Here is a 17,460-nt window from a genome sequence, read left to right as displayed (position 1 = left end):
AGGTCCCAGATTAGCCTGTGCAATCCCCAGGTCCCAGATTAGCCTGTGCAATCCTCAGGTCCCAGATTAGCCTGTGCAATCCCCAGGTCCCAGATTAGCCTGTGCAATCCCCAGGTCCCAGATTAGCCTGTGCAATCCTCAGGTCCCAGATTAGCCTGTGCAATCCCCAGGTCCCAGATTAGCCTGTGCAATCCCCAGGTCCCAGATTAGCCTGTGCAATCCTCAGGTCCCAGATTAGCCTGTGCAATCCTCAGAGGTTAATCAGCCACAACACTTTCCATTTTTATTGTCACTATCTTACAATGAAGTATCTTCTTAGCAACAAAGCGCTAATCAGGGACGACATTTTCTGTTTGGACTGGATTTTTTTTTTAGAACAGGATTCTTTTAACTAAATTTTATTAAAGAGAAAAGTGTGTTCCTTGATTTGCCTTTGCAGACTTTGCACAGGCATAAATGCCTGTTTTTTCATGGCTCCTCTTAAGTGTTTTCTGCTGTTGCAGATGGCCATCCATATGCTTCATTAAAACGAAAACGTGTCATCCCTGTGTGCACTGCTTATCTGGGATGACATTTTACCCTCGTGCATTAAGCCCTGTTTTCTGCTGTTGTAGATGGCTGCCCACATGCTCCATGAGGAAGCCAAGCAGTGGTCCAGCAAGGATAATGAGATCATCGGTGCGGCCAAACGTATGGCCTTCCTCATGGTCAAGCTCAGTCAGCTCGTCAGGTATGCTACTGGTATTTCCCACTCCTCATTTACCTTATGGCATTTTCAGTGTGACATTTACCTTACGGCATACCCCTTGGGTCAATTACCTTAAGGAATTTACAGTGTGTCATATCACTAAGGTCACTTACCTTAAGGCTTTTACAGTGTTTCAATTACCCAAAGGCATTGATAGTGTGTCGTAAACCTTATGGCATTACCCTGACGTCATTTACCTTAAGGCATTTACAGTGTGTCATTTACCTTAAGGCATTGATAGTGTGATGTAAACCTTATGGCATTACCCTGATGTAATTTACCTTAAGGCATATACGGTGTATCATTTACCTAAAGGCATTGATAGTGTGTTGTAAACCTTACTGCATTACCCTGATGTAATTTACGGTAAGGCATTTACAGTGTGTCATTTACCTTAAGGCATTACCTTAATGTTATTTACCTTAAGGCATTGATAGTGTGTTGTAAACCTTATGGCATTACCCTAAAGTCATTTAACTTAAGGCATTTACAGTGTGTCATTTACCTTAAGGCATTGATAGTGTGATGTAAACCTTATGGCATTGCCCTGATGTCATTTACATTAAGGCATTTATGGTGTATCATTAACCTTAAGGCATTACCCAAATGTAATTTACCTTAAGGCATTTACAGTGTGTCATTTACCTTAAGGCTTTACCCTGAAGTCATTTAACTTAAAACATTTACAGTGTATCATTTACCTTAAGGCATTTCCCTCAAGTCATTTACCTTTAGGCATTTCCCTAAGGTCATTTACCTTAAGGCATATCCCCTAAGTCAATTTCCTTAAGGCATTTCCCTTAGGTCATTTACCTTTAGGCATTTGTCTAAGGTCATTTACCTTAAGGCATTTCCCTTAGGCCATTGCCTTTACCTTTTGCCACTAAGACGCGTTCTTTGAATGAATATCAAATTGAATTTAAGAACCTGTCTTACCAGATTAAAGTTTTAAAGGCTTTACTTCCCAACCCTATGCTAATGGGCAACAAACAGCATAACACCTGAACAGATTGCTAGTTATTGGCTGGCTGGTTACAAAGCCATTTTCACTTAGCTTCTGACGGGGGAAAGGGTTCAGGCATTTAAAGTCTGATATTTACTTCAGGCATTGCCATTATGTAATCAGCCTTAGAGAATTTGCCTTTTTATGCTTACCTTTTGGCATTTGCTTTTAAGCATGTGCATTGCCATGTTTACTTTATGATTATGTATGGTCAATAACTTTGTAATGCATTATGGGAATTTGCAATAAATTAGCACAAATAATAATAATTTATTGACAATGTTTTGTGGGGAAAAACATGTTGAATGTTACAAGGTCAATGTTACAGCGGTTGCTTGCAATTTGCAAGTTTGTGTATAGTCTGTTAATGGTAATAGTGGTAATGTTGGTAATAGTGGTAGTGTTGGTAATAGTGGTAATGGTGGTAATGCTTGTAATAGTGGTAATAGTGGTAATGGTGGTAATATTGGTTATGGTGATAATGGTGGTAATAGTGGTATTGGTGGTAATAGTTGTAAAAGTGGTAATGGATGTTCATGGGACTGTCAGTTTAATTTCTGTATAGTGCATTTGCAAATATTTTTATAAGTTCAAGATGTCATGTTTATATCTATAGTTTTGACTGATATGTCAAAATCACATGAGTGAAAAAGGTTTTATTTGAAGTAACCATTGCAATAAACTGGTATATACATACTGAATGAATTGTACACATTTTCTGCAAAACACTACACTTTTTTCTGTGTCCACTGAAATAAAACATGAAAATGTATGTCCTTTGGACACATTAATTGTTAACACATATCACATTATATATTTCTAGTTTATATTTCTATATTTGATTACCTACCACAATGTTCCAATCTCATCAGTTTCACTGTTTTATGACAGTTTGTTACATATCTCAGTGTGTAAATCTTTTCAGTAACTCTTTTAATCATTGGCTGTTACCTTTCCCAAGGTTTCCTCTATCTCTAGAACACTTTGTGTGATTATTTCTTTGCTTCCGTAACACTGTTTATAATTGGTAGTTTCAAACCCCTCAGTAACACTGTTTGTGATTGGTCGTTTCAGACCCCTCAGTAACACTGTTTGTGATTGATTTTTGCAAATCTTTCAGTGACACTGTTTGTGAATGGTTGTTTCAGACCCCTCAGTAACACTGTTTGTGAATGATTGTTTCAAACCCCTCAGTAACACTGTTTATGAATGGTTGTTTTAGACCCCTTAGTAACACCTTTTGTTATTGGTTGTTTCAAACTTATCAGTGACACTGTAATGGATTATTTCAGAGGGGAGGGTGGAAGCAAAAAGGACTTGATTTCCACCGCCAAGTTAATCGCTGAAGCCTCAGAGGAAGTAACAAGACTAGCAAAGAAACTTGCTGCTGAATGTACTGATAAGAAAATGAGAACTGTAAGTCTTCAGTAACAACATTAAGATAAAAATCATAGCAAAACAGACTTGTTCAATATTTAAGCTTACTTTTTATGTTGAGTGCCATCACAAAGATTAAAATGTGGTCTAAATTAGATAGATTGATGGATGGATGGATGGATGGATGATAGACAGATATAAACCCAGACAGATAGATAGGGAATATATTAATGTTGAAATGTTAAAAAAAGATACATGTAATATCAATGACTGATTTACAATATATTGGTTGTTGGTAATAATGGTTTACACTAGGCATGAAGCCGATATCAAGTTCTTTTAATATGTTTTACCATCTCTTTTTATGCAGTTAGATTACTTAATTGTCCATGTACTATTTACATGTCAGGACAGCATCCATTTTAAAATGAACTGAAGAAAGCATGATTTAATTGTTATGAACTCATGGAGCAAAATCATTTCAACATTTTGAATTCCGTTTGAGCAATAAAACTTCTTTTATGATATTTCAGAACCTTCTGCAAGTGTGTGAAAGAATACCCACGATTGGTACCCAGCTGAAAATACTCTCCACTGTAAAGGCTACAATGCTAGGAGCTCAGGGTAGGTAACTCTTGGCAATTTATAAGGGGAGGGTACTCTTGTTGCTGCTTTATTAGTTTTCAGCCAGGCGCCTATTGTTTCGGGGTCATTGTATAATAACATGATGTTAACTTCTGTATTTATGATTCATCTGATTTACACGAGTTGTATGATTTGAAATCATTACAAAATCCTTTATGTAACTGAAAACCAAGAATGTGTTCATCATCAGAAGTGTTATTGTTTTTATAATTGTGTTATATTGTTATTAAAGTTTTATTGCATAACATTGTGTGATTTTTTTCTATAAAGCAGTAAACATTCTAATATTTACTTGTACCATTGCAAAGGTCTTTCAACGTTCCAAATCGGATAGATTTTTTACACTTTTAATTTTTGAGTAATTAATGCACTACATAAAAAAGTGTGTTCAAACTTTTTTGATAGAGTATATAAGACTTTTTTGAATTGGCAAGCCTCATTTTAAAGAGAGCACTTTTACAGATGAAGCTGCAGGTATCTGCACACTACAAATTAGGGGGCACACATGTTTAGTAGTGTCTTCTTACCTCCTGTTTCAGTCTTTGTATATATTTATATATCATGCAAATACTCGTGTAATTATCATAGTTCTTTCAAGCCTCTTTCTTGGAAAATTGGTTTAAAGGCATGTTCGTAAAGTGTCATCCTGGGTAAGCCTGTGCAGTACGTACAGTCTAATCAGGGACAACACCTTCTGCCTTTACTGGATTTTCGTTAAGAAGAGACTCTTTGAACTTAAAACTCCATCAAAGCAGAAAGTGTCATCCCTGATAAGCCTATGTGGACAGCAAAGGCTAATCTGGGGCGATGCTTAAAGCACATGCAATAAGCCCAGTTTTTCAGAAGGAGGCTCATCTTGTTAGCAGAGAAATATCTCACAAAGATAATAAAAAATAATCTGTCACACTAGCTTAATTTAAACAAATATGGTCATACACGAGACACATTGCTGCGGGAGAGATAGGGAGTGGCAGGTTTATACAGTATTATGAATTAAAACCATTCCTATTGTTGATGAATTAGAACGCCAACATTTGTTTAGACTTGAGGAAATACACTTCAGTTGTTTTTATGCCCCTGGTAGGGTGGCATATAGCATTTGAACTGTCTGTCTGTCCGTCTGTCAGTCCGTCCGAAAACTTTAACATTGGCCATAACTTTTGCAATATTGAAGATAGCAACTTGATATTTGGCATGCATGTGTATCTCATGGAGCTGCACAATTTGAGTGGTGAAAGGTCAAGGTCAATGTCATCCTTCAAGGTCAAATGTCAAAAAATACAATCCAAGGGAAGTAAAACGCTTTAAAAGGGAGATAACTTCTAAACCTGCCAAATGATGTATTTAAATTTTATTTCAAAGCGGCGCAATAGGGGGCATTGTGTTTCTGACAAACACATCTCTTGTTATGTTTCTCTTTCAAAAACGGGCGTACCTAGCAATAAATTTGGACACATGTCAGGATGATTCATTTGAAAAATCCTGTGTCAGCTTCTTGGCTATACATTGTAATTATTTGTATGGAAGGTCAAGATCACAGTAAGAGGTCAAATCTTTTAACAAGGCCATTATACTTTTTTTGTCTCAGTTACTTAATGCAATTGTTTAATATTGTAAGAAGAAACTTCATGTGCAACACCTGTCTCCCTACCATAAAGGTCACGGTCACAGAGGTCAAAGATAAAATTTGAAAATTTAAGTTGAATGTATGTGGGTTTTGTTTGTCTCATTCATATTCCTCCTAACGCTTGGGCATTTGATGTGTCTTTTATTGCTGGTTTTTGACAAAAATCGTTGTGACTCAGAGCTAGGGCATTAGATGAAAAAAGTCACATTCCAACTGAATAAACCTGCCATTCACCCATGTGGGGATATCATGATTTATCACAGATATAAGCTTTCTGTGGTTTATTTTTATGTTAGTAGTACTTATTAATAATTGTGCGTTTTACACCAAAGTCATTTGTTTTATTTACTGCATATTATGATATCATGACAAGAGCTTCAGTGGTCTGTGATGTCATAGTAGACTGTGGTGTCATAACTGTGGTCTTGATAGCAACTATTTCATGATATACACAAAAATCACAACAATGTCATAACCACCTCTCTGTACTGTAGAACCCATCCCAGCCCCAGACGGCAGTGAAATAGCCTGTGGTAATAATACAGTACAAGTACAAGCATGGGCCAGCTATGTCACCTTAAAGGCTGGTTGTCAAATTCATGTTTCCTGTCTGTTATAGTCAGATTTGTTTATTTAGTAATTGAACAATAAGTATGTTTATATTGTTCACTAAAGTTCTTCAGGTCTTTTACTTGAAAAACATTACTTATGTTCAGCAACAAGACCATTTCAAATTTATTTAATTATTATTTCACCACAGTTTTAGCTAGGCAAATCAGTTGAAAACAAAACATTTTGGTAAAGATCTTTATTCAGTGAGGCAAATTTTGTTGAAAGACAGAATAAGACTGTAAGGTCATCAAGGTGACATAGTTGTACGACTTACCAATCATTCTGGCATTACAAAAACCATGCCTTGAGATTTGTGACCTTTTGGTTGAAATCAATAATAAGGAATATTATTTTTGTGGTAATGGCTTTGACATTTTCGGACTAATTACTTGAGACTAATTACTCGAGATAGTCGGAAGTGAACTACCTTTCCACTGATACTGGGAATATTTCATAAACATTACATTAAAGATTTATTTCTTTCATCCCACATACATGTCAGTGCTTTATGCATGTGCGTACAGTGTTATCCCAGATAAGCCTGTGCAGCCTGATCAACAGGCATATCTGGGAATGCAGTGCAGCCTGATCAACAGGCATATCTGGGAATGCAGTGCAGCCTGATCAACAGGCATATCTGGGAATGCAGTGCAGCCTGATCAACAGGCATATCTGGGAATGCAGTGCAGCCTGATCAACAGGCATATCTGGGAATGCAGTGCAGCCTGATCAACAGGCATATCTGGGAATGCAGTGCAGCCTGATCAACAGGCATATCTGGGAATGCAGTGCAGCCTGATCAACAGGCATATCTGGGAATGCAGTGCAGCCTGATCAACAGGCATATCTGGGAATGCAGTGCAGCCTGATCAACAGGCATATCTGGGAATGCAGTGCAGCCTGATCAACAGGCATATCTGGGAATGCAGTGCAGCCTGATCAACAGGCATATCTGGGAATGCATTTCCATTTGCTTTTATGGTATTTTGTGCAGACTGCACTGGCTAATCTGGGACAACACTACCCATATGCATCAAGCCCTGTTTTCCAATGCGGGAAGATAAAGTGTTCATTAAAAATGTACTCGTTTGTATGGTCACATGTTTCAAGGTTATGCCAGACCTGAGAGTCAACAGTGTCTGCCACCCATAACATTTGTGCCATTCCCCACCTACTAATTCAGAGGTATCAAACTATTAATTGTGATTTCAGGACTTGATGGCAACTATTTAAATTAATGTATGATCTTATCTTGTATCACTAACCACTGTGAAGCATTAGTTTTCAGCATCTGATTTCTACTGTATAACATACCATGTCAATATGTATGGCTAACAGCACAGAAGAAATAGTATTAATTATCTTTATTTGCAGATAAACTTGCATGAAATGGCTTTTGATTCGTTGTTTTGTTGTAGATATAGTGTATAGTGATTATAATTTGTAAACAGCTTGTATGTTAACAATTTTAATAACTTTGACATTTCACTGCTGATATGTTTTCCAGAATGTAATAACATTCTAGAACATATTTATACAATTCAGGATTTTACTTTGAGATTTTACTGGAACTGAAAATGGAACTTGTTCCCATAATACATTAAGATTCATAGCCACGACATAGCCACGGGTAAACTATGTTGTGGCCAAAAACTTTTCCAACATGTAGCGCCTTATACTTTAAAAGATGTGACAGAGTAATTCTTTTAAATTGTTTGTAAATAGATGTGAGTGGTAAGTAACTTCTGGAATGTGGGATGTACATGATCAGTTCTGTAAAATGAACTTGTTAAAAATACTCTTCACAACATATGCCTATTGTGCATTTCATGTCTTTTGTGTAGTAATTGCTACAAATATCTTCCGTTTGTGGTGGTTAACCCTTAACCACTTAGATAAGTATTTTTACTCATTTGTAGTCCCTTAGAAAGTAACATTTAATTTAAGGCCTTTATCACTAGATTCAAGTTTTAAAGGCTTCATTACCAACCTTTAGATACTGATGAGCAGCAAACAGCATAAAACCTTAACAGACTGCAAGTTACACACAGACTGTTCTGGTTTTATGCTGTTTGCATATAGCCATTTTCACTTTGCTTCTGAAGGGGGAAAGGGTTAACTGATAATGATATGCATAATAATATCTTTAAGAATTACAGTGTCTCTGCCTTTTTTATATACTGATTCCCTTTTCAGTTTAGAATTGAGAATTGTCTAGTCAGAAATTATGATTTTTTTATTTTGTTACCAGATTTGTGTAATTCCTTTTTTTTTTTAATATATACAAAAAGATATCAGTTGGGATGGAAATGGATTAAATATGTACTCAATATTTGAAATAAAAAGCTTTTACTCTCATTCCTGAATAGTGTACATGTGTAAACAATTTAACAAAAATTGGACATTCTCCAATATCCCATTGTATATAAAAAATAAATGTACATACAGTTCTTTATAGAACCTGATTGTCTCTGTTTGCCTTTTGCAAATTTTATCATGTTCATGTACACCTAACGTAGCACTGCGCTTCATTGTCAGCCTGATGCATAAAACTTACCATGCTTTGTATTGCTTTTCTCTTTTCCCGCCTTCTATTGTCTGGTTACCATGGATGCAGAGTCCAGTAAGTTCAAGTGTAGAATATACTGTAGCTTTTTAATTACAGAACATCCCATATTTATCACTAATTACTGCCACATTACTGTACTTTGAACAGGGATGGTGAAATCAATAATTTTAAATATTGCCAAACAATTGTTAAATAGGACATTTATGTAAAAAAAAAGACACATACTGCAAATATTTTGCCACCCCTGTTTCCTTTTAATTGGAAAATATATAAATTTGACAAATTTATGATATAATATTATTGGTGATTTGATGGGTATGCCTTTCAAATACAATTTAAAAAGATTCTATTTTTAATCACCTGCGCAATAATGGGGAATTCTTGTGCCTGCCTTTTGTCAGTCATTCTTAACCCTTTGCATGCTGGGATATTTGTCGTCAGCTAAAATGTCGTCTGCTGCATTTCTAAAATAAGCATTTTCTTCGATTTTTTTCAAAGAATACTATCAGAATAGCAAACAGTTTGGATCCTGATGAGACGCCACGTTTTGTGGCATCTCATCTAGATCCAAACTGTTTGCAAAGGCCTTCAAAATTCGGTTCCAGCACTGAAAGGGTTAAAATGCTTGTGAACACTTCAGAGGCCACATTATTGCTTAGTCTTCAAGGAACTTGGTAAGAAGATTTGTAACAATTATATCTTGATCTGGTTTCAAACTGCATAACATGGGGTCATAAAAAAGGTCACTTGGTCAAATAAAAGAAAAAGCTTGTGAACAATAGAGGCCACATTAATCAGATGAATTTGAATCGGGATATGTGGAGTCAACAACTAGGTCACTTGGAAGAAAAAAACTTTGCACACTCCAGAAATCAAGTTTGTTTTCACAATCTTCATCAAACTTGCTGTGAAAATATGTTGAAATAATTACTTATACTAGCTAGATATTCTTCCTATCCATTGAAAAACATGGCACCTATGAGGCTGAAATGTAACCACTTGAGGACTGAAAGAGTGTTATGTTTTACCTGTGACCTTTGGTGTGTAGGTAGGTTAACTGAGTTGAGATGTGCACAATTATTTTAGTAAAATTCATGTGTTAAACATTGAAGATCTGGTTTAATTACATTGCCATGTTTCTTGTTGTGTCCAGTATTTCCTGTGCAATCATTTCAGAAGGGAATTTATTGCTACATATTTGGGAAATCAATTTTACGCAGACCTTTAAATGGGAATTTTTTTATTGATGTAAGAAGTTATACAAGTAAAATCGACAATTATTTTTTATCAATGTCTAAGTGTCTCCGTGACCCCAACACTTCATCAATATATTTAATAAAACATTGGATGTTTTTCATAATACTTTGGTATTTAATAGATCAAATCATTCATATACTATTATCTGTTTTTGATTGAAGTATGAATTTATATAAACGCTGTCATAAAATTTAATTATTCAAGTGTAAACATAATCAGGCGTGACATTGCTAAAATTTGTGACAGATGTTGATTCGTTATGTGTGATGTTTCAAAATAATAGAAATAGCTAGTTATATATTTCTGCAACAGGTAATTTTCGTGGTGAACATACATTTAGTGCCAAATATATAACTATTAGAATGAAATATTCAAGTTTAATTGGAATTTGTCTAAAAGCATTTTTCCATCAACATGCTCCCTGCATTCGATTCAACCTTTTGTAAGTTCCCAACTGCATGCGATAGTTAATTGTCCATGTCAATACCATCTTACCTTGTTTCTGTCATATATCTATTATGTGTATGCCTGTTTTATGTATACACCATTTGTTAAGTAATTACAACATGAATACTTTTCTTGACAATGCTCTCCACATGTTGCCAAAAGGCATCTGGTTCTATGAAGATGCACTACTTGTATTGTTAAATACTTGTGTTGACTGACTTGCATCATGTTGATATGCCCTGGCATCAGTAGATGTTGAGAAACAAAGTAATTGTCATGTGCATTTGTTAATTAGTCTATTTTGCCATCTATCTGTCTGATCGTAATAAGTTCACCAATAATGACTAGTTTTGTCTAATATCAATCATGCTTCCTTCAAAGATTGGATACTTGCACTTGACTTTTACCTACTTTTGGACTTAGACTTATTTAGAAAGTCCAAATTGTTTGTTATTCCATAAGGACTGGTTTGTCCTTAATACCCTTTGCTTCAAAGCTTTGATACTTCCATTGATGTAACTTATAAACACATTCAATACAAACACATCACAAGACCCCATTTTGAGCTTGACTTTGACCTACTTTTGGACTAATTCAGACCTTTAATAAATTCATAAATACTACTTCACAAAAAGATTAAATGCTTCCATTAAATACTCAGCATACACATTTTATAATACATGATTTTCAGCTTGACATTGACCTCATTTTGATGCCAATATATCCCTAATGGAAAGGCTTCAACCATGCAATTTTTAAACACTGGATCATCTTCTTTTATAGATGTGATGTGCATTTTGTCAATGATGTTATTTATACTTTAACACTTTACTTTTATAGCATTGTGTGCAATCATATGTTAATGTTGTTTCATGTTGTTGTTCTTCAAATTGCTTGTTATACGTTGTAAATATATCTTTTGAAATAACTACAATGAAAATCATCAAATTATTTCCTAATAGGTTGTGAGAATATTAATATGGATGTCACTAAGCTCTATTGTTTTTTATGAAATTTATTATCTTCTCATTTACACGTAAAAAGGTTGTCCATGTGCTATTCTTCAGGCCTTAAGTTAACCATAATGTTCTAACAAAGGATATAAAACACTGATTATAATTTGTTATTGATTCTGAAATCATATTGTAATTTATTTGTAGAATACATGTATAACATCAGCATGTTGAGTTATAAAAATGCCTTTATACATCTTGATATTACCGTGTAATTCAATTCTGGAGTCGGACATAAATGTTTTGCTATTTATAGTCGCTGATGTCATATTGTGTCTATTTAAAGATGCTGACTCTAAACAGTTGCTATATTTAGGTTCTTCTGCATCTATTTATAGATGCTGACTCTAAACTGTTGCTAAGTAAAGGTTCTGATGTGTCTATTTATAGATGCTTACACTATACTGTTGCTATTTATAGGTTCAGAGGAGGACCAGGAAGCGACTGAGATGTTGGTAGGAAATGCACAGAATCTCATGCAGGCCGTGAAGGAGACGGTGCGAGCAGCCGAAGCAGCGTCCATTAAAATTAGGGTTGATTCTGGCTACACCATCCGCTGGCTGAGAAAACGACCTTGGTACACTTGAACCTGAGAGTCCTATAGTTACCATGACAGCAATTGAACAAAGACCTGCAATCGGACTTCATGGAGAGAAAATTGGAATGTTTTCTTTTAGTTTTCGTTGATTGATTTTGATATTGTTTCAGAAAATTCATGTTATTTGAGATTGTTAATAAATGCCTTAGAATGCATTTATGGTGCTTTTTTGGTAGATATATATATTGTTGAAAGCTATGCCTTGAGAAACGAGAACGTCATTGGGTTATTAATTTAATTGCAATTAACACTTTTTGAGTTACGAAGCAAATAAATGACTTGGACATCAAGGTATTAAAAAAAAAAATACAGTGTTAAAGTTTGAAACATTACATTAATCTAAAATGGTTAAAGTATGGATCATGCTTTTAAAATATATTGCAGAGTACTGGTAAAGACATAGTTTGTAGGAATGTGAGTCAAAGTATTTTTTAGTATTAGTGCTTTCATGTACTTATAGATATCGCTGATCAGTAGTTTGATTACTACTATTAGTAACTATGCAATATTTGTCGGAGTTTTCGTTTTCTCAGATAGGGTGTTCTTTGGGTCGCTTATTGAGTATCAGGTACATGTATATTGTTTTGCAATATATCAATTAACTGTACCCATAAGTGTTTTGTTTATCAGACTGCTTGTTCCGTTGTTGAAAAACCCATACCCTTATGTTATTAAAATGTTAATGTTTTCTCTCAAGTAGCATTATGGTAATTTGTACTATTTCCTCGAGGGTGTGCAATTCACAAGTTCAGTTATATGAGAGTGCTTCAGTCACAAGTTCAGTTATATGAGATTGCTTCAGTCACAAGTTCAGTTATATGAGAGTGCTTCAGTCACATTTTGAAGTTCAGTTATATGAGAGTGCTTCAGTCACAAGTTCAGTTATATGAGAGTGCTTCAGTCATGTGTTGTCTATTAGGGTCATATTGATAGGAACCTAGCTCTAGGAACACATTGCTTAACCCTTTGCATGCTGGGAAATTTGTCGTCTGCTAAAATGTCATCTGCTGAATTTCTAAAATTAGCATTTTCTTCGATTTTTTATGCCCCCCTTCGAAGAAGAGGGGGTATATTGCTTTGCTCATGTCGGTCGGTCTGTCGGTCTGTCCACCAGGTGGTTGTCAGATGATAACTCAAGAACGCTTGGGCCTAGGATCATGAAACTTCAGTGGTACATTGATCATGACTCGCAGATGACCCCTATTGATTTTGAGGTCACTAGGTCAAAGGTCAAGGTCACGGTGACCAGAAATAGTAAAATGGTTTTTGAATGATAACTCAAGAACGCATACGCCTAGGATCATGAAACTTTATGGGTAGATTGATCATGACTTGCAGATGATCCCTATTGATTTTGAGGTCACTAGGTCAAAGGTCAAGGTCACGGTGACCCGAAATAGTAAAATGGTTTCCGGATGATAACTCAAGAACGCATACGCCTAGGATCATGAAACTTAATGGGTAGATTGATCATGACTCGCAGATGACCCCTATTGATTTTGAGGTCACTAGGTCAAAGGTCAAGGTAACGGTGACCCGAAATAGTAAAATGGTTTTCGGATGATAACTCAAAAACGCATACACCTAGGATCATGAAACTTCATAGGTAGATTGATTATGACTTGCAGATGACCCCTATTGATTTTCAGGTCACTAGGTCAAAGGTCAAGGTCACGTGACAAAAATCGTATTCACACAATGGCTGCCACTACAACGGACAGCCCATATGGGGGGCATGCATGTTTTACAAACAGCCCTTGTTTTTCAAAGAATATTATCAGAATAGCAAACAGTTTGGATCCTGATGAGACGCCACGTTCTGTGGCGTCTCATCTGGATCCAGACTGTTTGCAAAGGCCTTCAAAATTCGGTTCCTGCACTGAAAGGGTTAATGCTTGTGCATAAAATGTCGTCCCAGATTAGCCTGTGCAGTTAGAATAGGCTAATTAGGGAAGACATTTCCTGCTTTTGTTGGATTTTTTTGTTAAAGTAGCTCCTTAATTAAAATATAATTTAGGCCGCAGTGTCATCCTTGATATACCTGTGTGAACTGTACTGACTAATCTTGAACAGCTGACTTTAATCACATGCATTAGAACATGTTGTCTAAGAGCATGGCTCATAATGTTAGATTGCAGCTCAATTATTTCTTTTTAAAATATCTCTTTAATGACAAAATTCTGTTCGGGACTAAGCATGTTAAGTAAATAAATTGAAACATATTTCCAACCGCTTTATTAGTATTTGAGAGTTAATTATAAACAAATTATATATTGTTTAGTTTTAATGAATTGTAAAGTCATCTGCCGGTATAAAAAGGCTTGTTATTTGTTACATGTATAATTATACCATTGTTATGCATGATGCCATAGTAGTTTAGTGTATATTTGTTAGGCTTGATATTAAAGTTTTTATCCTTTATATTTTCCATTACCCTTTCATATTTATCTTGTATCTTGATGTTATATGTACATTAAAAGGCATTTTGCTGTATTTATAAAATGTTGATTTTGGAAACAAGCTTACCCCTTCTTTGTTTACCTATTTCTTATTGGAAAGACTATTTAACCTTTTCAGTCAGAAAATGCTTTGAGCTAGAACATTTTATGGCATGATACCACATGTCTGTAACTTGCATGAAACATGGAGGGTAAGTAACCATGACATAGAACATAGAGGTCTTGACACAATATATCACTTTCTGATTATAGTGAATAAATATGACTTCAAATAACAATAAAGGCAGTCAGTTAATTTTTTAGCATTTTACATTGAAATATTCAAGTTTATTTTCGAAGTTATAAATTGATGTTGCTTATGGTTTAGGACTAGGTTTTAAAATAGTCCCCGTAACTGACAATGTATAGCATGCAACATTTTATAGACACACCCATTTATTTATGCCAAAATGGCCAGAATGGAAGAAGAAAAACTGTTTCCTAGTCAAGAAAAGAAGCAAACCGTACCTCAAATGTATTTAACAATATCACAGATCATGTGACTGAAAGATTGATCAGTGTTGCAGAACATTATTTCATCATTAAAAAAGTGCACATTTTCTCTTTACAGTGTCCTTTTAAAAAGTAATTTTATAATTTCATTATTTAACAATCTAGGGTTTGCTCAACGATATTAAAAATTATTATAAATTATTGGAGAGAACATTTGTAACTGGATGGAACTTGTGGGTATGGAGAAGAAATCTAAGTAATATTAAAAGTCAAGCTTTTAACCTGGTGCTGTTAAATTAACAGACAAGCCGTAACATCATGCTTAAAAAACATGTTGTGATTCCTTTTTTTACACCCTCATTGGTCATGTTTTCATTTCCACAGATTTATCTGTGCAAATTCAATATTGAATTAAACATTTTCTTTAAGATGAATTATAATTTTGACAAACATGTAATTCACCATAGTCAGTATTATATTGGGTTTGAAAAATAGCAAGAGCTACTGAAACATTTGATAAACTAATTACTTGGTATGTACTTTTATATTTGGCAAAAGTTGTTAAATATAATTGCCCACAATTTATGTTAATAAAAATTATTGAAGTTTTGGTTTAAGAAAAATGTCTTCAATATAATTTCACAAAAGCAAATTTAAAGCAATGTTATAAATACCAAATAAATAAATAATTACAGCTATTAATCTATTTGGTCATGCCACACACATTTCAATGTATCAATAAATGTTTGTTTCTCAATGTGCAATTTGAAGGCTTGTAGAAACACCATGGTCATACTGCACAGAAATGAGGAAGTTTTTGTACCACTGTATTAATCTGTATTAATTACTATGGAATGTATGTTGCAGAAAACGTGTTGAATAACAATTATGTCTGTTATTGGAATAATAAATTATTGTATTGAAGTGTGCATTTTTGCTCTTGAGTTGCCCCAATAGGTCAGAAAAACATGGTCCAGTAGACCATGTGCATGAGCTACATACATGGTCTAATCTTATTTATGGTAATATGAATATTAATGAACACTTAAGTAGATATATGGTTTAGTCAATTTAATTCTCTTCTTAGCAAAACTCCAGTTTGGGCAGTAAATGCCATTCCTGATTAGCCTGTTAGGACTGCATACACTCATCTGGATTGACACTTCACGCACATTCATTTAACCCCCTTGTCACAGAGCGCGGCTCAAATGGTCCAGCTACTTTTGTGGTAATGATGTTGAATGTAAATCAACACAGAAGCAGATAAATTGGGCAGTCACTTTATAATGTTACCACACTTGCCTCTGACACAAACTGTCTCAAGATGAAACCAAGGTATAAAATATGCATTATACATTGTAATTTAAAATCCAAGATCTCTCCTACAATAGAATACCATGCCTTAACAGTCCAATCAATATCACATCTTAAGAGGGCAAAAAAACCAATGCTATTGTCAAGCAATATGGTCCCCTTACGGCTCCACCATTGTCAGAAATTCCACCATTTTCAGATTTTTTTATTTGGTTGCCATAGCAACCACATTTTTTGAAGTAGGAACAAAATGAAATGATGTGCATAATGTCCATATTGCCATCTATGCATGTTTCATGAAAAAATATTAAGAACTTTTAAAGTTATCGCAGTATCCAAGTGTGACAGACTGACATGACTGACAGACAGATGGTTTGCAAACCATAAGTCCCCTCCAGTTTGACCGGTAGGGGACAACAAAAAGGAACACGTTCATTGACTGCGCATATTTGAGCTATATCTGTAGAGATTTTGAGCTTTGGCTGCCCAGAAAGAGCAGTGGTTAGTACCCACTCTTTTCATCCAAGTGTCCCTGGTTTAATCCCCGAAACCAGTAGCATGTGAGTTTGGTTGATGTTCACCATGCAAGACAGGTGGGGTTTACTCTGGCTGAAAATAATACAAGACCGCTCCAAAATTGAAAATCTTTCAGTAACAACTAAATGGCTGAACATTTCATATACAATTCCAAATTCGTCCCAACTTTGTTGGGTTTAGTAAGGAAATAAGTTAGGAGTGCTTGGAAACACTCTGGTCCTCACATACTGCAGCCTCACTCGGGTCCTCACAGTCTGCAGCCTCAAGCGTTGAACAACATAATAAACTTTGAAATTCACACACACACGCTAGGGACAAACGGGTGTGATTTAAGAATAAATTAAGGGGATAAAAAGTCCCTACCCCCTTACAAGGATCAACATAATGCTTTCTATATAAATCCAGTCAAGTATATAACTATTTGTAAAAGTTAGACATTGAAAAGGTGGAAATCAGCTGAAAGTAGGAAAAATCACACCCCTGACAAGTGTTGTGTACTACATGCTGTTCTACACTGATAATTTATGACAAGCTTTCAAAAATAGCGTGCAAGGTAACAGACAAGTCATTCTATACAGATGGCCCATCAATAATCTGTTATTGTTTTAATAATCTTTAACTTTTAAACAGGTTAGTTGTAAATTGCCTGAGTATAAATAAAGACTTTCCAGTCAAGCTTCACCCAGTGTTCTGGGCATGAAATGTCTCCTCATTTACGGCCATTGGTATTATTGCAGAAGATTGGACCAGCAAAATCATAGA

General features: G+C 35.1%; 1 protein-coding gene across 4 annotated transcripts in view; it reads left to right on the top strand.

Annotated features, from left to right (window-relative positions):
* The window catches only part of LOC127847506 (vinculin-like), a 95,513-nt gene extending 79,742 nt beyond the window's left edge, over window positions 1-15,771 (top strand). For 3 of the 4 annotated variants that reach the window (XM_052379520.1, XM_052379536.1, XM_052379516.1), the window contains 5 exons: window positions 615-730; window positions 3,044-3,167; window positions 3,662-3,752; window positions 5,895-5,933; window positions 11,719-15,771. In XM_052379520.1, the coding sequence (XP_052235480.1) occupies window positions 615-730; window positions 3,044-3,167; window positions 3,662-3,752; window positions 5,895-5,933; window positions 11,719-11,885 (537 nt within the window). In that variant the 3' untranslated portion in view covers window positions 11,886-15,771. The remainder of the gene's footprint in view (window positions 1-614; window positions 731-3,043; window positions 3,168-3,661; window positions 3,753-5,894; window positions 5,934-11,718) is intronic. The other variant, XM_052379527.1, reaches the window with a different exon arrangement.
* Window positions 15,772-17,460: the final 1,689 nt, after the last annotated feature.

Source organism: Dreissena polymorpha, chromosome 1 (genome assembly GCF_020536995.1).
Source record: "Dreissena polymorpha isolate Duluth1 chromosome 1, UMN_Dpol_1.0, whole genome shotgun sequence".
Taxonomy (NCBI): Eukaryota; Metazoa; Mollusca; class Bivalvia; order Myida; family Dreissenidae; genus Dreissena; species Dreissena polymorpha.
Note: the sequence above shows the minus strand (reverse complement) of the source record. Positions and strands in the feature narration are given on the sequence as shown.